Consider the following 25,790-nt stretch of genomic DNA (forward strand, 5'->3'; position numbering starts at 1 on the left):
CTAGTAAACATCTTTCTGGTATTCTCTGCTTTTATCCAGAATCCAATAAGACATCAGCAATGATATCCTTCATTCCATGTCCTCTTCTGAACCTGGCTTGTATTTCTGACAGTTCCTTGTTGATGTACTGCTGCAACTATTTTTTAATTATCTTCAGCAAAATTTTATTTACGTGTGGTATTAGTGATATTGTTTGATAATGTCTGTATTCTGTTGGATCATCTTTCTTTGGAATGAAATAAGGACAAATATGGATCTCTTCCAGGCAGTTGACCAGGTAGCAGTCTTCCAAATTTCTCAGCATATACAAGTGAGCACTTCCAGCACTGTATCCGTTGGTTGAAACATGTCAGTTGATATTCCGCCAATTCCCGAAACCTTGTTTTTGGCAAATGCCTTCAGTGCATCTTGTACTTCTTTCAATACCATTGGTTCTTGATCACATGCCACCTCCTGAAATGGTTGAATGTCGACCAATTCCTTTTGGTACGGTGACTCTGTATATTCATTCTACCTTCTTTTGATGGTTCCTGCATCATTTAATATTTTCCCCATAGAATTCTTCAATATTGCAACTTGAAACTTGAATTTTTTCTTCAGTTCTTTCAGCTTTAGAAATCCCAAGCGTGTTTCCCTTTTTGGTTTTCTAACTCCAAGTCTTTGCACATTTTATTATAATACTTTACTTTATCTTCTTGAGCTGCCTTTTGAAATCTTCTGTTCAGCTATTTTGCTTCATCATTTCTTCCATTTGGTTTAGCTACTGCACATTCAAGAGCAAGTTTCAGAGTCTCTTCTAGCAGCCATTTTGGTCTTTTCTTTCTTTCCTGCCTTTTTAATGACCTTTTGCTTTCTTCATGTATGATGTTCTTGATGTCATCCCACAACTCGTCTGATCTTCAGTCATTAGGATTCAATGCATCAGATCTGTTCTTGTGGTGGCCTCAATTCAAGGGGGATATACTCCAAGGCCGTACTTTGGCTCTTGTGGACTTGTTTTAATTTTCCTCAGCTTCAACTTGAACTTGCATATTAGCAATTGATGGTCTATTCCACGGTCAGTCCCTGGCCTTGTTCTAATGATATTCAGCTTCTCCAGCCTCTTTTTCTACTTTTCTACAGATGCAGTCAATTTGATTCCTGTGTATTCCATCCAGCTAGGTCCACTTGTATAATCACCGTTTACGTTGTTGAAAATGGTATTTGAAATGAATAAGTCATGGTCCTGCAAAATTCTAGCATGTGGTCTCCAGCGTCTTTTTTATCACAAAGGCTGTATTTTCCAACTACTGATCCTTCTTATTTGTTTCTAATTTTTGAATTTTAATCACTGGTAATTATCAGTACATCTTGATTGTATATTTGATCAATTTCAGCATACAAATGTCAGTAAAAATCTTCTATTTCTTCATCTTTGTCATTAGTGGTTGGGGCCTAATTTGAGTTATAGTCATATTAACTGGTCCTTTTGATGATGAATGTGATGCCATTCCTCATCATTTTGTCATTCTCGGCATAGTAGACGGTATGATTGTCGATTGAAAGCTGAGCTCAGTAATGCCTAGTATATCCATCTTTATCCATTCCACTTCATTTTTGACAACTTCCAGTTTTCTTAGATTCATACTTCATACATACTATGTTTTAATTATTAATGGGTTTTTACAGCTGTTTCTTTTCATTTCGAGTCGTGCCACATCAACAAATAAAGGTCCTGAAAACTTCACTCCATCTGCATCATTAAGGTCGACTCTTCTTTGAGGAGGCACCTCTTCTCTTCCCCAGTCATCTTTGGAGTGCCTTCCAACCTGAGGGACTCATCTTCCGGCACTATATCAGACAATGTTCTGTTGCTATTCATAAGGTTTTCCTTGGTCGATTTTTTTAGAAATAGATCACCAGGTCCTTCTTCCTAGTCTGTCTTAATCTGGAAACCCCACTGAAACTTGTCCACCATGAATGACCATGCTGTTCTTTGAAATACCAGTAGCATAGCTTCCAGCATCACAGCAACATGCAAGCCACCACAGTACAACAAACTGACAGAAAAGGGGTAGACAATGAAAGTACTACCTTTAAAATCTGAGATGTCCCTCAAAGGATACTTAAATTCTTCTACTTATAATATATATGTACATGTAAATGAAACATTCAAATCAAAAAGCTAGAAATAAATAAAATATTAAATAAATACCAAGAAAGGTGGAATGACATGGGAAGAGTAAAATTCAGGGCATTGGAAAGGGGTGGGGGTGGGGGACACTTTGATGAGACTCCCAAAATTGCCAGATATCTTCCAAGATCTACCAAAAATAGAAGAACAATCACCAATAAAATATGCTGTCCTAAAGCAAATTCGTAAAACAAATGGCAAACTCTAGAAAAAGCACACATGATAATTTTCTAAACCAAAAACTAATGACCTTGGCCTTGGTTTAGAAATGTTTCCATATTAATAAGAAGAAATAATTAATCTTTTAGAAAAATTGCTAAAGGATACAAATAGGCAGTTGACAGGAAAAAAGTTAAAAACCTGGCCATAAATTTCTGGATGAAAAAGAGAGTAAACCTTAATCATACAAAATTAAAGATAGGCAAATAAAACTACTAGTGAGATAAATATCATTTTTTCTCTATCAGAATGGCAAAAGTTTTAAATTTAGGAAAATTTGATAAAAGGAGGAGCCCTGGTACACAGTGGTTAAGTGCTCAGATGCTAACAGAAGGGTCTGCAGTTTAAAAACCACTAGTGACTCCATGGGAGAAAGATGTGGCAGTCTGCTTCCATGAAGATTACAGCCTTGGAAACCCTATGGGGCAGTTCTGCTCCGTCCTTTAGGATCACTCTGAGTGGGATTCGACTTGATGGCAATGGATTTAATGTCTAAAATCACTGAAAATATTGGAAAACACATCTCAGTAAATTTGGACAAAGTGTATGTAACAATGTCTGCTCATGCTTTAAAAAAAAAAAGAACCAGGAAATCTTAACAAATGAGGTATGGAGGGAAACTTTCTTAACCCAGTAAAGAGATGCAACATGGCATGGTAATTTAAAGCATTGACTCTACAGCCAGGCTGCCTGAGTTTGAGTCCTGATTCTAGCTCTTGGTAGTGGATGACCTAGTCAGTTAATCTCCCTGTGCCTCCATTTGCCCATCTGTTAAATTGCCACACTGATAGTATCAGTGGATTATTATGAGAGCTCAATTACTGAATATTTGTAAAGCACTTAATAACAGTACCTTGCACATAAAACCTTTTGCCCTCGAGTCGATTTTGACTCACAGTGACCCTATAGGACGAAGTAGAACTGCCCTATAGAGTTGCCAAGGAACAGCTGGTGGATTTGAACTGCCAACCTTTTAGTTAGCAGCCAAGCTCGTAACCACTGCACCACCAGGGCTCCACCTTGAATATAGTAAGTACTATATAAGTTTTTTTTTTTTTTGGAATTAATTTCCCAAAGAAAATTTAGTTGTAACAGTCACCATGTTAATTAGCAAACTTTCTACTGATGATCTAAGTAGTAAAAAAAGATAAAGACAATTGTAGCACCAGAAGTTGTAGCTCCTGGAGTTATGAGTTCTGATTAGAGTCCTTTTGTAGCCAACTAACCACCTCTAGGGTATAGATTAATACCCACTGCCATTGAGTCGATTCAAACTCATAGAGACCCCGTAGGACAGAGTCGAACTGCCTCATAGGGTTTCCAGGGAGCACCTGGTGGATTCAAACAGCCAACCTCTTGGTTAGCAGCTGAACTCTTAACCACTATACCACCCGGGTTTATCATGGTTGATAGCAAAAACAAGGGCCATCCTCAGTGAGATGAATTGATGTGACACGATAGCCACCACAACGGACTCAAGCATACCAGTGATCGTCAGGGTGGCACAGGACCGGGCACCGTTTCTTCTGTTCTGTGGAAGATCGTCAGGGTGGCACAGGACCGGGCACCGTTTCTTCTGTTCTGTGGAAGATCGTCAGGGTGGCACAGGACCGGGCAACGTTTCTTCTGTTCTGTGGAAGATCGTCAGGGTGGCACAGGACCGGGCAACGTTTCTTCTGTGGAAGATCGTCAGGGTGGCACAGGACCGGGCACCGTTTCTTCTGTTCTGTGGAAGATCGTCAGGGTGGCACAGGACCGGGCACCGTTTCTTCTGTTCTGTGGAAGATCGTCAGGGTGGCACAGGACCGGGCACCGTTTCTTCTGTTCTGTGGAAGATCGCCATGAGTCAGAGCCTCGTCAAAGGCAGCTAACAACAACAACAAATACTTAAGTTTATTATAGTAAATTGCAGGTGGCATCACACAGACTGGTACACATATGGAAGCTTTGCTTTTGGCAGACATGGCAGGTACCTCAGTAGGGAAGGGATTTCATAAATAGTCTTGATTATCCGTAAATGAGAGACAAAATTGCAACACTACCATATATAATAACTGAGAGTAAATTCCAGGCGAATTAAAGATGTAAATGTGAACAGCAAAATTTTAAAACTTTGAAAAGAAAATGTAGGGACTAACATTATGACCTTGGGGCTAGAAAGGATTTATTAAGAAGCAAAGAAAAATAATAATAATTTTGACTAGTATAAAATTAAAAACTCATATTTATCAAAAGACCCATACCTTGTCACCCCCCGAGAAAGAGTATAAAGACAAGCCACTGATTAGGGAAGACACAATACTGACAATGAAGGTTATTACTCAGAATATATCAAGAACCTAAAATCATGAAATGAGAGACAAAATTCAACATTAAAATTAGGCAAATGGTATTAATAAGCATTTCCCAGAAGTGCAAACCTGAATGAATGGCAGTAAAATCTGAAAAATGCTTATTCTTATTGTAATCAGAGAAATGGAAATTAAAACAAGTATGCAGAACAATTTCGTATCTATCAGATTGACAAAGATTAAAAAATCTAACAGCAACAAATTATTTTTAGCGTATGTAAAATGGGAATTCTAATTCCCTGATGTTGGCATTATAAATTGGTAATACTTTTTTGCAGAGTAATTTGACAAGATCTAATAAAGTTTAGATATATATATGTAGAGAGAGAGAGATACATCGATTAGAGTTAGATACGCTGTGGATTCTATTGTGTCTGTGATATTTTATTTCTTATAGAAAGAGTTTTGGAGGAAATATGACAAGATGTTAATGCTTGTTAAATGTGGGTGGTGTGAAATGGGTGTTTGTTTTGAAGTATTTCATTAATGTATTCATTTTTAAAGATTGAATTCCAAAGCTGTTTACAGGAATAGAGGAACTGGACAAAATCAAATAGTTCACATACATGTTCACTCTGTCAGTTGAAACTTTAATTTTAGGGAACATAACATGAGAAAGAATAAGATCACCAAAGGAGGAGTTGACTCATCTAACCTAGCTAGCTCTACTAGTCTAAGTTGTTTTGCCTAGGGTTCGATCTCCTTTAATACTCACTGACAAGAACCCTGAATCTTCACTTTGTTTTTATTACTCAGATACATTGTTATAATATCATGTTACCAAAAAGGGCAGCCAACTAGAAGCAGAAAAATATTATTTCGTTTGTGTCATTTATAAACTGAATGGTTTAAACCAGTAACAAATAAAAATAACTTTATATGAGGCTAGGAAACCGTGGTGGTATCGTGGTTAAGACCTCAACTGCTAACCAAAATGTCGGCAGTTTGAATCCACCAGGCGCTCCTTGGAAACCATATGGGGCAGTTCTACTCTGTCCTGTAGGGTCACTATGAGTCAGAATCGACTCGATGGCAATGGGTTGTTTTTCTTTTTTTTGGTTTATGAGGCTAAGGCAATTTCATATATATGAAAGCAGATACCTAAAATGAACTCATTCATTTCTTTGTCCACTTCAGCACTTTTTTGTCCCCTGAGTCTCGATGTGCAGGAAGAGTTTTTATTGCCACACATTTGTGTACCTGCGCCCCATGATCTGCATAAATTCTACTCTTATATCAATTGAGTGTAACTATCAGAGGCCACGCCTGTGCTATTGACACAACAATGATTTTTCAGGACTGTTTGTTTCTGTCTTTACTTGGAAAACAGATTGTTGCATGAATGGTCATCAAAATGAAGTGTCATTTAATTTGCCGATACAGTTCTTTGTTTCCCATATGCTACTGTTCAATGAATTAATTATGTAGGCATAACAGTCTGCCATTCTAGTATTCCCTTCACTTACTCACTAAGTAAGAAAGGTCAAGTGCAGATAACATAGGGATGAATTGGGAAATTTATACCATTATCCATGAGTAAAATAACAACAATAATTTTAAGGCCAAGAATTCAAATTTTTTATCTTTGTTGCTTTTTTTTAAATCATAATTCCTCAAAAAGGAGAAAAGAACCAAAACAATGTGTCTGATAGTTGACACAGTATAGTTGGAATGAATCTTATTTTTCAGAAGCAAGAAAATCAGTCACCCAAGGGTAATTAGTAAAGGACATTTTACTTTAGGATCAAAGCAATTTAAAACATACACGCAGACAGGTTTCGGTGAGGAGGGGGCAAGAGGAGGGGACTGTGTCTTTAAACTTCCAATCTGGTACTTATCTTTAAAAAAAAAAAATTAACCTTTCTTGACAGGTTTAGATCCAGATAAGCATCTTGGAAAAACCCTGGATCAAATGGAGCCTTATCTCTTAGAGGTAAGAATTTACTCCAGTTCTCACAATATAGGCATCCAAAGGAGGAAAAAAATAGTGCCTTGACATGATGATAATAAAATGAACTTTATTTTAGAAAAAAATCAGCTACTGTCATAATATATTTTTGTGGAAAAAATTAAAGTTCTAATGGATATAAGAATACATTTTATGTTATGAAGATTATTACCAGCCTTGTTACTTGAATGTGAGAGTGAATAAGCTATATACCTAAAAGGAAATTGTTCTGTCAGAAAGTTTACTTTCAATCAAACGGACATTATGTGCCATTGGAAAAGTACCATACTGCTGGAGTTCTCTGCTGGTCTCTGACCAGATGCTTTGTTGTCAGAAACATGAGTGGAAACTTCTTTTAGAGATGATCTAATCTAACCTCCTCTCTTTTACCAATCAGGAAGTTAATCTACAGAATAGTAAAGACACTGACTGTTCCAAGGATTCAGGTTACAATGTTTAACCCTTATCATTGTCAAATCCTGAAGTGTTCTAAACCTTAAAGAAAGATTCAGTTATTTTCATTTGGTCTTTTCTAATAACTGTATTGTATATTGTCAGATTTTGGAGGCAAATACTATGATTAGTATGGCAATGCCTCATAAACTAGAATAGTATATTACTAAAGTTTAATTTCCACAATCATGATGGAAAAAAGAAAATCAGCCTACTTCTATGAAAGAACTGAATTCCTCTAAGTCATCATTTCCCTGTCCCATACTCTTAATTCATCAACATTGTCTCCAGGCATTGTTAATGTCATTGCTATGATATAAACTGTTAAAAGTTACAGTTCTCACTAACTTTATGGGTTTCACATTTTCTTTCAGGGTTATGTCTAATTGATTATATTATAATTTGTCGATATATACCAAATGCCTAGGAACACTTGAAATATTAATTCCTTCTTTCATTAAGCATTATTAAATGTGCCAGGCAGATAAGATTAAAAAGAAAAATGAAATGATTTTGTAACTGTGACAGATTATATTTGGTTTCTAGATAATTTGATCTCATTTTTTTTTTTTTATAGGGTAGAGCTGCTTTCCATTACCCTCTGTTAGGACTTATCTCTCCAGTTCTTTGTTCCACGGCCACCACTATATCTACATTCACATCTAGTCACTACCCTCTAACTAGATTTGTTATTAGATGTTAGGTGCCATGAGTTCAGTTCTTACTCATGGCGACCCCATGTACCACAGAACAAAACACTGCCCAGACCTGTGCCATCCTCACAATAGTTGCTATGTTTGAGACCATCGTTACAGCCACTGTGTCAGTCCACCTAGTTGAGGGTCTTCCTCTTTTTCACTGATCCTCTGCTTTACTGAGCATGATGTCCTTGTCCAGGGATTGTTCCCTCCTGATCACATGTCCAAGTCTCTCCATCCTCGCATCCAAGGGAGCACTCTGGCTGTATTTCTTCCAGGAGAGACTTCATTCTTCTGGCAGTCCGTGATACATTCATTCAATATTCTTTGCCAACATGTTAATTCAAAGCCATCAATTCTTTTTTGGTCTTCCTTATTCATTGACCAAATTTAACTTCTGCCAAAACAATGTAGATAAGTAGTTAAATTAAATTTATGGGAAGTAAAAGAAAGAACTTCGGAAACAAGAGACTGATTTTGGCAAAAGAGCTTCTTCTAAGCTGCCTCTAAAATTTGGAATTAGGAGTTCAAATATCATGTGTGTAAAAATTCTTTTTAAGAAAAGCAAGTAAGACTTTGAGGATTGCCAGGATGTTGGTTATGAGAATATTTAAACACAAAAGTGCAGAAATGATATGATTCAACATCAGCTAGCTCCTCAACATGGCCTGGCAATATATCTCCCTTGAAAAACTCTTTCTGTGTTCTCTGTTAAGGCTATTTCATTACTTCTCTGCTCCCTTCAAATCTCAAATCACTTCACCTTTCCCCTCACTTGGAGTGGACGACTTTTCTTCTTCACAAAAAGAAATAGAAGGCATCATGCTATAAATCTTTCCTCCCCCAGCACCACACCTACAACCTTAGATGTGCCCACACCTATCTTTCTTTCTGTAACAATGGGAGAAGTGTCCTTTCTCTTGTCTATGGATAATCCCCCTCCTGTGCTCTAGATCCCATCCCCACCTGCCTTTTCAGGGACTTTAATCATCCCACCCCCTCCAGTATCTTCAGCCTCTCTCTTTATTGTCTGTTTCACATCAGTGTTGAAACATGTCCAAGCCTCCCCAACCTAAACAATCCCTCTCTCCACTTTAGCTCTTTTCGTAGCTGCCTCTCTTTCTTCTTCGCTTCGAAACTGAAAAATGTTTAAATAGTTCCCTGTATTCCTTATCTGTGCTTCTTCATGTCTCAGATCCTTCGTGTACCTGGAGCCTGACTTCTGCCTCCACCTCCAAATGGCTTCAGCTCTGACCAAGATCGCCCAGAGTCTTCATTGTACCATCCCCAATAGACAGCTTTTACTCCCTATTTGTCAGAGTTTTAAATACTCCTCCCTTCTTAAAACGCCCACATTGACATTCATATGCAGTTCTTTCGTTCTTGTCACTCTTTCTTAGTCTCTTTTGCCGGTTCCTAGTCTAGGTTATCTTTTCACTCTATACACTTATTGTGCATGATCTCAGTCACTCCCATGGTTTTAATTACTGGTTCAATTCTGATGACTTCCAAATCTTTCTAGCCCTGATTTCTCTGCTAAGCTCCAGTACCCAAAAGCACCACAAACTAAACCTCTACAAACTGGATTGTGGCTTTTATATCCATTGCCTTTTGCCATCTTCTTAATTCAGGTACCTGTTACTTCAAGCCTCGAGTATTACTGACACCTTCAGATTTGCCTCTACCTTCTGTTTTATTTCCTAAAGAACCAATTTTGCTTACTGCCTCAAGATAATTGGTCTAATATATATTATACTTTAATTGTGTCACTTACTTCAAGACTTTAAATGAGTCCCCATTGCCTACAGGATAAAATCCAAAATTGTTATACACTTCTCTTTCCCTCTCACACCGTATGCAACCCTTTAACAAGTCTTACCTGCTCCAGAATATATTCCGATTCCAAGCACTTCTCACTGTCTCCACTGGTATCACTAGACCATCGCTTGTACTAGGCTATTACATCAATTCCTAACTGGCCTCCTCACTTACACAGATGCCAAAGTGATATTTTTTTTAATTGTAAATCAAATCATATTATTCCTTTGCTTAAAATTTAAATAGCTTCTCATTGCAATTAGAATAAAATCCTGGGTTATTGTAGCTCTACCTCAAATCCCTATCTTCTCTAGCTTGTTGTCTTCTAGCTCAAGTCCCTATCATCTCCCTGTCTTGCCCCTTGTCCATCCATTGTCCATAGCACCACCATCATGGTATATATGAAATGAAAATGTGATCACATTACACCCTCCTTATAAGTTTTTCAGGGGCTCTTTCTCTGTCTTAGTTATGTAGTGTTGCTATAACAGAAATACCACAAGTGGATGGCTTTAATAAACAGAAATTTATTCTCTCATAGCTTAGGAGGCTGGAAGTCCAAATTCAGGGTGCCAGATCTAGGGGAGGTCTTTTCTGTCTCTGCTGGCTCTGAGGGAAGGTCCTGGTTACCAGTCTTCCCCTGGTTTAGGAGCTTCTCAGTGCAGTGATCCAAAGCACACACTCTGCTCCCAGCTCTTCTTTCTTGGTAATAGGAGGTCCCTGTCTCTCTACTTACTTCTCTGTTTTATATCTCAAGAGAGATGACTCAATATGCAACCTAATCCTGTAGATTGTATCCTAACTCATTAACGTAACCTCTAATTGCTAAATAAGCCTCCTTTGAGCTGCCACTTTCCTCTTTGTCCTACGTATGTAGCAGTTATTATGCTTTATTATATTTTTCTCTTAGTGTTTATATAAAACTAAGGCATATAATATATAAAAAGTAGGTTAAAACCCTATACAATGATGAAAAATCTTCCACTGACTCTAACTCCTGGTTTTTCTGCCTTTCTCAGAGCAACCACTTCTTTCTGTTGTAGTGTATCTCTTCAGAAACATTTTTCGCATATGCAAACATGCAATTTTGGATCCATTTTTACCTAAATTCAAGCATACTGTACACATTATTCTCCATCTCCCATTTTGGCACACATAAATCCAGGTCATTTGTTTCCATAACTTCATTGTGTTTCACACAAAGATATGCTATAATATATTGAACGCATCTTTATTGATAAACATTTCGTTAACGTTTTCTGCTGTTATAAATGATGCAGGAATGAACATTTTTGTACATATATTTCTGGGGCTATGTATGAGTTTATCTGTAGGATAAAATCCTAGAAGTAGAAATGCTGGGTCAAAGGCATATATGTTTTACATTTTAATGGATATTGAAGACTTGCATTTTCAGCTATGGTGGGACAAGTTGCACCAGACCAACTTTCCCAATGCAAACAATAAGAAAAAGTGTTTGAAATTAAAACAAAAATAATTACTTGAAAACATTAAAGAACTACTAAAGCAGAAGTAAATTGAGGGACCAGAATTCCAGAGAGAAGAGAACCCCAAGGCATTGTCTCTTTTTCTTTCAAGGCATTTGCTGATTTAAAAATGACACAGATGTGGTAAGAAGTGAAGTAGAAAATTCCAGCTGAAAGGCTGAGCAGGGCTTTCAGTAGTTTCATAAGGTTCAGAAAACAAAAGTTGGCCCACCAAAGAGCACCTACCAAAGACCTGGCTAGCATTCCAAGTTTTCAGCTGGGACACCTAAATGGCTTATACCTTGGGAGTAAAAGAAAATCAGAAATAGCCCAGCCCTTGCAAATACTCATATGCAGCTTTGAATCAGTTCAGTCTCATCTGAATTAAGGTGATCTCATCCTAAATTTTTTTTTCATCCTACTCTTACTATCTGTGAGAAACAAACAAAAGGAATTCCCCCGTAGAGAAAGAGAAAATAATCCGAAGCCTCCATTATCTCTAAAACATTTTTCAATTTTTCACACCATTTTCAATAATCAAAAATTACTAAGCATATCAGGAAAGTGGGTGACATAACTGAAAACTAAGAGAAAAACAGACAATAGAAACAGTCCCAGAGTATATCCAGATAGTTAAATTATCAGACACAGAATTTAAAATAATTATGGATAATATGTCCAATAAATTGGATGAGAAGATGGAATATTTTGGGAAGAATTGGAAGCTATAAAAAGAACTAAATGGAAATGCTAGAACTGAAAAAATATAATATCTGAAATTAAGACACTATGAATGGGTTTGCCAGTAGTTTAGATATAGCCAAATACCAAAACAAAAACCAAACCCATTGCCGTTGAGTCAATTCCAACTCATAGCCACCCTATAGGACAGAGTAGAACTGCCCCATAGAGTTTCCAAGGAGCGCCTGGTGGATTCGAACTGCTGACCTTTTGGTTAGCAGCCGAATTCTTAACCACTACGCCACCAGAGTTTCCATAGCTGAATAGGCAGTTAGTAAACTAAATATCCAGAATGGAGAACAGGATGAAAAAATGAAGAAAGGAGTATAAGAATGCAAAGGATGGAAGTTTATCATACATGTAATTGGGATTAGAGGAGTAGAGGAAAGCAGTGCTTGAAGAGATTTTACTCTAGGACTTGACTTTGGTTGTCTCTGCTGGTTTTGACAAGTAGATTCTCAGGATGATTTTAAAAAATCCCTAAAAGAGATGGAAGAATATTAGTGGATAGGTGTACATTTTGAATAGGAATTCTATTTCCTGAAAGTTACAGAAAATTATACAAAATAGTCAGAATGTCTTTTCCTTTAATCTTTTCTCCAACTTCTACATAGTCTAATCCATGTGTACGTGAGCTCTCCATAAAGGAAATGCTCGAGAAATTTTGTGCATCTAGCAATTTGTTTCTCACCTCATTCATAACAGTTATCTAGCACAACCTGGGTTTTAATTCATACTACCTAGATTTTTTTTCCCCTCTGTTGCTTTGTGTGTGCGTGCGTGTGTGTGTGCGCGCACTTAGAGCCTCAAACAGTTGTCTGAGAGTTTGTGTATACATACAGAATGAGTCACCCATCGTCTGTCAAACTTTTATCTCCTTTCTGCATTTAGGTGGTATGAATTTTCTTTTTAATTACCTAGAGCCCTATCATCTTCATCATTGCCTAAGACAAATCAGATATTAAGGGGATGCCTACAGCTAACAATTTTTATAAATAATGTGATTAACCTCATTAACTGAGATGAAAGATCAATCACATATCCATTTTTCAACTTGTTGACACAATTATCATGAATAGTCAAGGAGTACAAAAGAAAGGGAGAAAACAGGTAAATCTTGAACTGGGAGGGTAGGAGAAGGAGGGTTAAGTAGAGGAACCCATTTTGTTGAGCCCTTATGCACCCCTTGTGTAATGTGGGGCCCTGTGCTTCAGGGATTTGGACGTGATTTGTTAATAGTAGTAAACAGATTTAGCTAATATACTAATGCTTTAATATGCCACTATATCCAAGAGTTAAATTTTTTAAACTAAGTGAATTTTTCAATTTTATTTTTGCAGAAATTAATATTTACTTCTGAGCACTGTAGACAGGTTATTGGCAGGGATGTGGAGAAAAGGTGATACTTTTGGGCAAGCAAGAGTAGTCTTCGTAGTTTATTCAGATCATACAGGATAAGGGGCAGTGTGGGACAGTGATCAGTAGAGGTGTACCCAGATGCCCAGGTGTGAACCCTGGCTCTACTGCTTACCCGAGACCTTGGTCTAGTTAGTTCCCCATGTATATAATGGAAATTATAACAATTGAATGTTATAATAAGGTGCTTAGCTTTGTATCTGGCACATTTTATGTGCTCAATAAATGTTAGTAATGCTTACTGTTTTAAGTTCACCACATTTGTTGAAAAATTCTGAAACTTTTCTTCTTTAAAGATGTATAGACAACTGACCAGATACTATAATGGGAATAATGTCAAAACTGTCAAGAAATTATTAACTGGCATTGCCAACATGTAAAATGATAATCCTTACATAAAATTAGGCAAAGGCTTTGGACAACCACTAACCGGTACAGAATGCCTCAAAACATCTTACGTGGATGTAAGGAAATACTTGAACTGATTAGTAATCAGAGAAGGACAAATTGAATCAACAGTGAGCTGTTGCTTTGTGTCGGTTCATTTGGCAAAAAATAGAAAGCTAGATAACACCATTTGTTGACAGGTGTGGGTTTTCAAGGCTGTGATCTTTTAAAAACTGGTCACCAAGCCTGTCTTCCCAGGCACCCCTGTGTGGTTTTGAACTGTCCACCTTTCAACTAGTAGTCGAGTGCTTAACTGTTTGCACTACCCAGGTATTGAGATTATTGGAGGTAATATGGATGTTTATCTCTGCAATAGTTAAAATGTGGTAGGTACAAATCATGAAGTATAAGTCTGCAGTTAGAAAAACATATAGGCATACCTCGGAGGTATTGTGGGTTCAGTTCCAGACCATCCCAATAAAGCAGATATTGCAATAAAGTGAGTCACATGAATTTTTTGGTTTCCCAATACATATGAAAGTTATGTTTATACTGTAGCCTGTTAAGTGTGCAATAGCATCATGTCTAAAAAACATGTACATACCATATTAAAAAATACTTTGTTGCTAAAAAAATACTGACCATCATCTGGCCTTCAGTGAGTCATATCTTCTTGCTGATGGAGGGTTTTGCCTCGATGTTGATGGCTGCTGAGTGACCAGGGTGGTGGTTACTGAAGGCTGTGGTGTTTGTGGCAATTTCTTAAAATAAGACAACAGTGAATTTTGCTCTTTTGAGTGACTCTTCCTTTCACGAAAGATTTCTCTGTAGCATGTGATGCTGTTTCATAACGTTTTACCCACAGTAGAACTTCTTTCAAAACTGGAGTCAATCCTCTCAAACCCTGCTCCTTCTTTATCAGCTAAGTTTATGTAATATTCTAAATCCTTTGTTGTCGTTTCAACAACGTTCACAGCATCTTCCCCAGGAATAGATTCCATCTCAGACACCACTTTCTCTGTTCATCCCTAAGAAGCAACAACTCATCCATTAAAATTTTGTCATGAGATGGCAGCAATTCAGTCACATCTTCAGGCTGCACCTGTAATTCTAGTTCTCTTGCCATTTCCACCACTTATGGCAGTTATTTCCTCCACTGAAGCTTTGAACCGCTCGCAATCATCCAGGAGAGTTGAAATCAACTTGTTCCATGCTCCTGTTAATGTTGATATTTTGACCTCCTTCCATGAATCACGAATGTTCTTAATGGCATCTAGAATGGTGAATCCTTTCTAGAAGATTTTTACTTACTTTTCCCAGATATATCAGAGAAATCACTGTCTATGGCAGCCATAACATTATAGCCTTACAAAATGTTTCTTAAGAAATAAGACTTGCAAGTCAAAATTACTCCTTGATCTGTGGGCTATAGAATGGATGTTGTGTTATCAGGCATGAAACAACATTAATCTCCTTGAACATCTCCATCAGAGCTCTTGGATGACCAGCTGCATTGTCAATGAGCAGGAATATTTTGAAAGCAATCTTATTTCCTGAACAGTAGGTCTCAACAGTGGGCTTAAAATATTCAGTAAACCATGTTGTAAACTGATGTGCTGTCATCCAGGCTTTGTTGTTCCGTATCCTGCACAGGCAGACTAGACTTAGCATAATTCTCAAGGGTCCTAAGATTTTCAGAATGGTAAATGAGCACTGGCTTCAACTTAAAGTCACCGGCTGCATTAACTGCTAACGATAGTCAGCCTGCCCTTTGAAGCTTCGAAGCCAGGCGTTGACTTCTCCTCCCTAGCTGTGAAGTCCCAGACGGCAGCTCCTTCCAGCCTAGGGCGGTCTTGTCTGTGTTGAAGCCCTGTCGTTTAGTGTGGCCACTTCGATCAGGTACGTTAACCACATCTTCTGATTACTGGCCGCAGCTTCTGTGGCAGCACTTGCTGCCTCATCTTGCACTTTTATGTTATAGAGACGGCTTCTTTCCATAAACCTCATGAACCAACCTCTGCTACCTTCAGACTTTCCTTCTGCAGCTTCCTCGCCTCTCTCAGCCATCACAGAATTGAAGAGAGTTAGGGCCTTGCTGTGGATTAGGCTTTGGCTTAAGGGAATGTCGTGGCTGGTTTGATCTTCTATCCAGACCACTAAAACTGTCTCATATCAGCAATCAGGCTGTTTCGCTTTCTTATCATTCGGGGGTGTTCACTGGAGTAGCACTTTTAATTTCCTTCAAGAACTTTTCCTTTGCATTCACAACTTGACTAACTGTTTGACACAAAAGTCTTAGCTTTCAGCCTGTCTGTGCTTTCGACATGACTTCCTCACTAAGCTTAATCATTTCTAGCTTTTGATTTAAAGCAAGAGATATGCGACTCTTCCTTTCACTTGAACACTTAGAGGACATTGTAGGGTTCTTAATTGGCCTAATTTCAGTATTGTTGAGTCTCATGAAATAGAGAATCCTGGGGAGAGGGAGAGAGATGGGGGAACGGCCAGTCAGCGGTGGAGCAGTCAGAACATACGCAACATTTAATGATTAAGTTCACCGTCTTATATGGGCAAGGTATGTGATGCCTCAAAACAATTACAGTAATAGCATCAAAGGCCACTGATCACAGATCACCATAACAGATATAATAATACTGAAAAAGTTTGAAATATTGCAAGAACTACCAATATGGGACACAGAGACACCAGGTGAGTGCAAGCTGTTCGAAAAATGGCACCAACAGTCTTGCTCGACTCAGGGTTGCCACAAACTTTCAATTCATAAAAAACATGGTATCTGTGAGGTGCAATAAAACGAAGTATGCTTGTTTTAGATATACAAATAGCAGCAACAGTGCGGGGGGTCGGGGGGAACAACAACATCTAAATAAATTAAAAAAAAAAAAAAAACAGGCACATAAAATAACAATACATTTGCAGGACCATAAACAAAAGATACAAATTAAACACATTAGAATGGTGGCCTAAGTGTGTGGGGGAAAAGGCAGCTAAGGATTAATTACAAAAACAGGATATAAAAATACCTGGCCACTGCCAAAAATTTGGGAGATACTGTTGCTGTCAAGTCCATTCCAACTCACAGCGACCCTGTGGGGTAGATTAGAACTGCCCCTTGGGGTTTCCAAGGATCAGCTAGTGGATATGAACTGCCGACCTCTGGTTAGCATCATAGATCTTAACTACTGTGTCACCAGAGCTCCATCATAGCTGTTGTGCCCCAGAATGAACACCAGTAAAATAGTGGTATATTCCCTGCTGGTTTATGTCCTGGGAGTGTGTTTATACACAAGTTCACTTAGTTGTATATATGTTATTACATAATTAGGTTCAACTATACACACAGTTTTGTCTTCTTTTTTCTCCTAACATTATGCCATGTTCATTTTCTCACATAATAACAATGTATCTTGAAAATACATTAATTAATGGCTATATAAAAAAAAATAGTCTATCATATTCATATTCTACATATGGATGCATTGTTAAATTCTTAAATGAGTTACCTTTGTTGAAAATATTGGCTAAATTATTATAAATAATGTTATAATTATCATTCTAATAAATTTTCATGCACATTTCTGGGTTTTTTTTATGATTAAATTCCTAGGAATGTAATTTCTGGGTCAAAGAATACAACAGCTTTAAGGCGTGTATGTTTATTATTCTAAATTAATTATGGAATAATTTTAACCATTACTTCTTAAACTTCTGCAGCTTCCTAAAATTATCATCTGATAGGTTAACAGTGGATTCTAAATCCATTTTATCTTTTGTGCTTTTTTTTTTTTTTTAACCCAGGACCATTTCTCATTATTCAAAAAAAGGAGGTAAATTTTAATACAAAAAGTGAATCAAATTTTTAAAGGTCTAGGACTGTTCTTTAAATGTTTATTAGCAGTATTCTAATAATTAAATTTAAAATGGCAACCATTTTTTAAAAAGTATTCTAATTTTTGTGATATTTCAAAACGTTTTGAAAGTTCAGATTGTTCACTGGTGCTGCAAACCTTGGTACAAAACCAACTTCTCGGTCTTTTCTTTCTCCCATTTCACCATGTCTTATACCTCATTATTTTGATATTTATTTTCATGTTTCTAAATAGCGCATTTCTATTACTATTTTATTTTTTTCCCCCAACTTTAGCATTTTTTATTGACTTCCTGCTCTAGAATATGCAGATTTACCTGTCTTTTCTTCATTTGTCTCAATCATATATAAACAAACCTGGTCCCGTCAAGTTGATTCCAACTCATAGTGACCCTATATAGGACAGAGCAGAACTGCCCTGTAGGGTTTCTAAGGAGCAGCTGGTGGATTCAAACTGCCGACCTTTTGGTTAGCTAGCTGCTGTGGCTCTTAACCACTGCGCACCAGGGCTCTTTGTATCACAAGAGGGGTGTAAAAATACAGGCTTCCTTTTCTAATTACTCCCTACCTCATAAGAGTTTAGGCCCAGTCTTTTATAAGTTAACTTGTCTTCCCTATGGGCTTGACACAAGCTCAATTTGTAAATCCCAATTACCTGTCACTTAAATAAAAAGAAAAGGGAAAGAGAATTTCACCAAAACTGATTTGATCTGTGGGTGAGAGACAAGAATTTAGTAAGGCTTGATGCCTGCGAGGCCAACTTTACGGAAGAAAACACCTTTGACTTTGGAATCTAAGAGGAGGCAGAACATCTTTGATGGGAGATTTTGAACTTTGAACATACTGAGTTAGAAAGATATGTGGAATTTTTGGTGAAAGTGTCTGATGGTGCATTGCAGTGTCCTCTAATAAAGTACAAAATATGTATCATGGAATTTCAAAGAAAAAAAATGCATGTTGTTGAGAGAGTTCAGCATAACCTCAGAGATAATTGGCGGCCATAATAGACATGAAGGATAGATAGAATTTTTAACTGGCTGGGCAGTTAACAGGGGAAGAGAATAGTTTATACTAATTCCTGAGGCACGAAAAACATGGGGTATTTTTGGAGGTTCCCCTCATTTGATTGGAGTGTAATTTGAGTGCTATGAGATGAAGCTGAAAAGGAGTTTGAAGCCCTAATATAGTGAGAGGCTCTGAATGATATAAAAAAAACTTAATGATCTAAACATTGAGTAACTAAAGGTTTAAGAGGGAAGAAGTCAAATTCTTAAAGATGTGCTTTAGGGAGTTTGACTCTGCAATACTATCCCTTGGTGGTTATATTTAAAGGGAAGTGGCAAAGGTCCTCCATAGTTAGTGGCTATTCCAATATATGATTTTGAACAAGTCCTTCACATCTCTCTGAGTGTGTATTGTAGATGAGCTCTTAGTTTTACTGCCATGTGGTACTAATAGAATTGGATAATAAATATATGTGAGGACTTTTTAGGTGCCTAGTTCTGTGTCAGCTACTATGAGGAGTACAAAATAAGTCAGAGACTTAGCGCTTTTGATGGACTTTAGAGTCTAGCAAGTGGGAGGGGGACCCTGATAATTGGATCAGATAAAGCCAACTGCTACTTACTTTGAATGCAGTTGGGAGCTAAAAGATGGCAGAAGGCTATATGCCCTAAAGTAGCTAAGGACAATATCATGCAAGGGTTAGCATTTAAGCTTGATTGGAGAATGGGTGAAATTTACATGGCTGGTGGCAATAAAGTGAATCAATATGGATGAAAATTTCTTGGCATGAAGACCCGCAGGGTCATTGAGGACCTTAGTCTAAATGAAACTCAGAGTTGGTGTCGTTTGGTTAGTAAGAAACAGGTGTGGTGGGAACGTGCATCCCAGTCATGAAGGGCCTTGAGAGACAGGCCAGGTGAGTTGGAGTAGGAAATAACAAGATATTGAAAAGAGATTTATATTATTAAAAGATATTTCAGGAAATTTAGTCTGGCAAAAGTATTCATGAACTGGGAGGAGAAGAAATTGGAAATGAAAAAGTCTAAGATGCTGTTTATAAGAAACAGCTGCAAGAGCTCAGAGTATGAAGCTGCTGATAGTAGGAATGGACAGAGAGGACAAAACTGAATAAAAGATTTTGATGGACAAATGGAAAAGAAATTGCCACCAAATTGCCAGAAGCTGAGAGAAGGAAAGATCAAAGATTAGTCCACACATAAATGTTGGAGAGACTGAAAGCATCTATTTCTGCAGAGGAGAACAGGGATGAGAAAGAACTTGATGAGCTTAGTCTGAAAGATACTGAATTTTAGATTATAACACATAAACCAAAAGGCATATGTTTTTAAACTATGAGATTGAAGCACAATTGAGATGTTCAAGATAAAGATCAAGGTTTGTTATCTATCAGCATGTTGTAAAAGAATTAGGACTCTCGACTTTAAATCCTGGTTACGTTTAGTTCTAAGCTTTGTGACCTTTGCAAATCAATTTAGTTTTCACCTCTGGAATGGGAAATAAATAAAATTAACACCCATTTAAATTTTTTTATTTATTTTGTTGTTGAGAAAATATACACAGGAAAACATACATCAATTCAGCAGTTTCTACGTGTACCATTTAGTGACACTGATTACATTCTTCGAGTTGTGTAACCATTCTCACCCTCCTTTTCTGAATTGTTCTTTCTCCGTTAACATAAATTCATGGCCCCCTAAAATTCCTATCTAATCTTTTGAGTTGCTATTATCAATTTAGTCCAATATAGATAGTTCTTAAAAGAGCATAATGCTCAAGGCAGACATTTTTTACCAGTTAAGCTAAACTATTGTTTGGTTTTAAGAAGACTTCAGGGAATATTTTTGGATTAAGATTTAAAGATTACCTCAGGGCGGTAGTTTCAGAGATTCATCCAACCTTCATGGCTCTGGGAAGTCTGGAGTCCATGAGAATTTGAAATTCTGTTCTGCATTTTCCCCCTTTTGATCAGGATTCATCTATAGAATCTTTGAGTAAAATATTCAGTAATGGTGGCCAGGCACCACCCAATTCTTCTGATCTCATGGCAAAGGCATTTTATTGAGTATATGTCATGTACTGGACAGTACATTAGGCATTCCTCTTGTACAGTTTTATTCCTGGAAATAGCTCTCTTATGAAGTAGGTTCTGTTGTCATCTCTGTTTTACAGATCAGCAGTCTGAGCCTCAATGAATATATGTACCCCAAGATCACACAACTAGAAAGTGACAGAGCCAGGATTTGAACCATAGACTGCCTCTAAAGCCAGTCAGTGCTTTTACCAGTTATGCAATGCTGCTTTCACTATGCATCACTATAATATGTGTGCTTTTGTTAGTTTGTTTTCATGAGCTGCCGTGGAGTCCACCCCAATTCATGGCGGCCCCATGTACGTTCAGACTAGAACCCTGCTCCACAGGGTTTTCAGTGGCTAATTTCCAGAAGTAGATAGCCAAGGCTTCTTCCAAGGCACCTCTGAGTAAACTCAAACCTTTCGTTTAGCAGCCAAGCACATTAACCTTTTGCGACACTCAGGGACAATACGGGCTTGATCTACAGTTAAGCCTGTATTTATTAAGTGCTTAGTAAATATACTGTGCTAAGTGCGTTTCATGAATTGTTTTATTTAATCCTCCAACAAATCTATGAGGTTGAGACTATTGAATTTTACATTTTACAGATGAGGGATCACTGAGAGGGTGATTTTTCCAAAGTCACACAGCTGGGAAATATCAGAACTAGAATTTGAGCTTAAGTCTGATTTCAGAAAGTATGCTTTTTTTATTCTTAAAAGTTGTTTTGAGGCTTAAATGAAATAATTATATTGTTTTCCTAATCCTTAAGGCATAAAGCATTTAGTCTTTAATTAGTAGTAATAGTAGTATTAATATTAGCAGCAGCAGAATAGTGTAAAGGTGATGTTTGAAGCCATGGAGTGCATGAGCTATCAGTGGGAATAAATTGAGAGAGAAGAACCGTTGTAGAGAAACATAAGGGATATTTATAATTCAGGAGAAGTAGGAGGGAAGGGAGTCAGAGAAACACAGAGGTAGCTTTGAAAATATGATATTATGGAAGGCTAAGGAAGATAATTACAAAAATTTGAAGCATTAATGGTGTCACATACCACATAAAGTTTAAAAAGGAGAAGGCTTGGGTTCTTCAAGCAAACTGCTGATCTTGCTCAGATCTCTATACCAGTAAACAACATACCGTCATCCATTTTCCCAATGCAGAAAGCTGGGAATTTTTGTTAATTTTTTTAATTTCCCTCACTCCCTCATTTAGTTAATCTTGCTCAGATCTCTATACCAGTAAACAACATACCGTCATCCATTTTCCCAATGCAGAAAGCTGGGAATTTTTGTTAATTTTTTTAATTTCCCTCACTCCCTCATTTAGTTAATCAACTTACTCAGTCTCAAAATCTCTCTCAAAATATCTTCCCTCTGTTATCTTACCAGCTCTGAAAACTTTAACCTTTGCCTAGATTCTTCCAGTAACTTCTCAGTTCTTTCTGCTTCTAGACTTGTTCCCCTCCAGCTCAGTCTCCAGTCTGTAACCAGAAGGATTCTTGTAAAATGCAAATACCATTAGTTCAGTTTTCTGCTTAAAACTTACCCAACTCATAGCGGCCCTATAAGACAGAGTAGAACTGCCCTGCAGGATTTGTAAGGAGTGACTGGTGGATTCAAACTGCCAACCTTTTGGTTAGCAGCTGAGCTCTTAACCACTGCACCACCAGGGCTCCATGAATGGATATATGCAGCGTAAAATTATTTTGCGTGTTAAACATACCATTTATAAAATGAAATCTTGGTAGTTTTCATAAACCCATGGTTTTCTCTGGATGGAGGTGGAGAGTAAAGTGTATTTTGATTTATTTTTTTATTTTTGTCATGGGCTGAATTGTGTCCCCCCAAAATATGCTTCGTCTTGGCTAGGCCCTGATTCCCAGTATTCTCTTCCATTTTGTGATCCAATGTAATTGCCCTCCATTTTGATATTGTATGATTATCCTCCATTTTATGTGTTGTAAATCCTAAATCTCTCTGTTATTGAGGCAGGATTAAGGTTGAATGTATCCTGAGTCACGCCCTTACTAAAGGGCGTGACTCAGGTCACAGCCTTATTGAAGTCATGCCCTCACCGCCTTACTCAAGTCATACCCTTGCTTGAATCGCACCTTTTATTTTAACAAGAGGAAAAAAGAGAAGCAAGCAGAGAGAAGGAGGGACCTCACCATCACCAAGAAAGAAGAGCTGGGAATGGAGCATGTGCTTTGTATCCTGGGTCCCTGCACTGAGAATCTCCCAGACCCAGGGGAAGATTGATACCAAGCGCCATGGAGATCTCCAAGGAATGCCAGGCCCACAGATGTTGAGATAAGAGCCTTCCCCCAGAGCTGACAGAGAGAAAGCATTTCCCTAGAGCTGATGCCCTGAATTTGGACCTCTTGCCTCCTAAACTGTGAGAGAATAAATTCCTACTTGTTAGAGCCACCTACTTGTCATATTTCTGTTACAGCAGCACTAGATAACTAAGACGAAATTTTGTGGTTGGGGTGAGGCGCTGCTTTAACAGATACCTAAAATGTGGAATTGGTTTTGGAACTGGGTAATGGGTAGAGGCTGGAAGAGTTTTAAGGTTCCTAATAGTAAAAGCGCACTGGGTTTTTTTTTTTTTTAATAGTAAAAGCCTAGATTGCCTTGAAGAGACTGTTCGTAGGTTATGGACATCAAAGGCAATTCTGGAGAGGGCTTGGATGGAAGTGTGAACTACAGACAAAGTCTTTCATCTTAGAGAATATATATGGCTCCTGCAACAGAATGTTGCTAGAAATGTGGACTTTAAATGTGCGTCTGGTGAGGCTTTAAAATAAAATGATGAACATGTAATTGGAAAATAGAGGAAGGGCGATGTTTTTAATGCAGTGGCAAAGAACTTGTCTGAATTTTGTTCAAATGTTTGGTGGAAAGTAGATCTTGTAAGTGGTGAACTTCGATATTTAGTTGAGGAGATTTCTAAGCAAGACCTTAAAGGAGCCACATGGTTTTTCCTTTGGCTTATAGTAAAATGTGAGAGGAAAAAGGTGGCCCTAAAAATGAACCACGCACAATAAAAACAAAACTTAAAGATCTGGAAAATTCTCTTGTACAAACTAAGGACATATGATCTAGAATTTTCACAAGGATGTGGCTACACAAACATTTGTTAAAGAGATTAAGCCTGTGACTGATGGACCTAACCAACTACCACAGCAGAAAACCCATAAGCTTAGACTGAAGGGAACAGAGAAAGGAAGAAAGGAGAGAAAGCTGTTTGTCTCTTGGAATTCTACAGACTGGAAACAGGTCAAAGGAGCTACATATGTTGTCCTTCAAGAAAAGAAAGAAGTCATCCCTGGAGCAAATCAGAGATCAGCAGAACTGTTGGAAGGAACAAGGGAAGCAGAGCTGCCTTTGTCGCAGCGGGTGGGGCCAAGGCCTCAACAGTTTCTAAGGGTGGGTTCGTGGTCTCCGGGATCAGAGTTGCCTTTCCAGTGGGCCTGAAAGTTGGAGCTGAAACCCAGGGCGAAGGGGTCTCCACTAAGAATCCGGAAAGCATGGCTAACACCCAGAGTTTAGAGTGCTAGGCTACTGCCTAGATGCTGTCAGATAACAGAGGATTATTTTCGAGCCTATAATGTCAGTTGTTCTGCTGGGTTTTGGACTTCCTGGTGCCTGACATCTCTTCTTTCTCTCCAGTTTCTCCCATTTGTCTGCCTTGTGCCTGTTCTACCACGATTCTAGATTTCACACATTCACAGATGAATACGAATTTTGCCCAAGGATGGAATACTCCTAGTCTCACATATATTTGATTTAGATGATTACTTTTGGGATGATATGATGGGGTGAATGTGTTTTGCATGTGGCAAAGACATTAATTTTGGGGAGCCAAAGAGTAGAATGCCATGGATTGTATTGTGCCCCCCCAAGATATGTATCAATTTGGTTAGGCCATAGTTTTTGTGTTGTTTTTCAGTTGTAAGATTAATAACAGATAAATGAGACTGGTTTAAAAGATGAAAAATCTTTATTTAACAAGAAATTCTCAGAACTTTAGTTTTTTGAATTTTTAAAGGGCTAAAAATTTAAATAGGGAAATAATAAAGCCCCTAACCTTTTCAATTCAATAATCAGCATTCAAATGGAATTATTATAAATATGAATGTCACTGTGAACAATAAGAATTCCAGAACACTTAATTATTAATCATGAGGAACGTGTATATACACCAAGAGGCAGTAGTTCATACAGAACAAGGGGATACTGAGTGGTTTAAAGTCAGAAACGCTGTGTGTCAGGGTTGTATCCTTTCACCATACTTATTCATCTGTGTGTTAAGCAAATAATCTGAGAAGCTGGACCATATGAAAAAGAACATGGCATCAGGATTGGAGGAAGACATATTAACAACCTGCGATATGCGGATGAGACAACCTTGCTTGCTGAAATTGAAGAGGACTTGAAGCAGTTACTGATGAATATCAGTAAAGACTACAGCCTTCAGTATGGATTGCACCTCAACATAAAGAAAATAAAAATCTTCACAACTGGACCGATAAGCAGCGTCATGATAAACAGAAAAGATTGAAGTTGTCAAGGATTTAGTTTTACTTGAATTCACAATGAACACCCATGGGAGCAGCAGTCAGGAAATCAGACAATGTATCGTATTGGGCATACATGCTGCAAAAGACCTCTTTAAAGTGTTAAAAAGCAAAGATGTCACTTTGGGGACTAAGGTGTGCCTGACCCAAGCCATGGTGTTTTCAGTTGCCTCATATGCATGTGAAAGCTGGACAATGAATAAGGAAGACTGAAGAAGAATTGAAGCCTTTATTATGGTTTTGGTGAAGAACATTGAATATACCACAGTCTGCCAGAAGAACGAACAAATCTGCCTTGGAAGCAGGCGAGGCCAAGATGATGGAATAGACAGACACTTCCAATGAGCCCTCTTACAACAAAGACCCAAAAAAACAAGTGAAACAAGTATATTTTGACAAGATAGGATCCCTGGACATCAAAGGGAAGGTTAGAAAATGAAGTGAGGGGCAGGGGGAGGAAGAAACTGTTCAGAAGCAGAGAGGAGTTACTGGACCTGAATCACAGGGAGCCCTCAGGCACCATTCCCGGG

The 25,790-nt window shown here is 37.9% G+C and overlaps 1 protein-coding gene across 1 annotated transcript in view; it reads left to right on the plus strand.

The window, feature by feature from the left end:
- The window catches only part of DPH6 (diphthamine biosynthesis 6), a 214,241-nt gene that overhangs the window by 160,791 nt on the left and 27,660 nt on the right, over positions 1–25,790 (plus strand). The window contains exon 6 of the mRNA XM_010598317.3: positions 6,615–6,676. Within this exon, the coding sequence (XP_010596619.1) occupies positions 6,615–6,676 (62 nt within the window). The remainder of the gene's footprint in view (positions 1–6,614; positions 6,677–25,790) is intronic.

The sequence above is a fragment of the Loxodonta africana genome, chromosome 10 (assembly GCF_030014295.1).
Source record: "Loxodonta africana isolate mLoxAfr1 chromosome 10, mLoxAfr1.hap2, whole genome shotgun sequence".
In the NCBI taxonomy this organism is placed as follows: domain Eukaryota; kingdom Metazoa; phylum Chordata; class Mammalia; order Proboscidea; family Elephantidae; genus Loxodonta; species Loxodonta africana.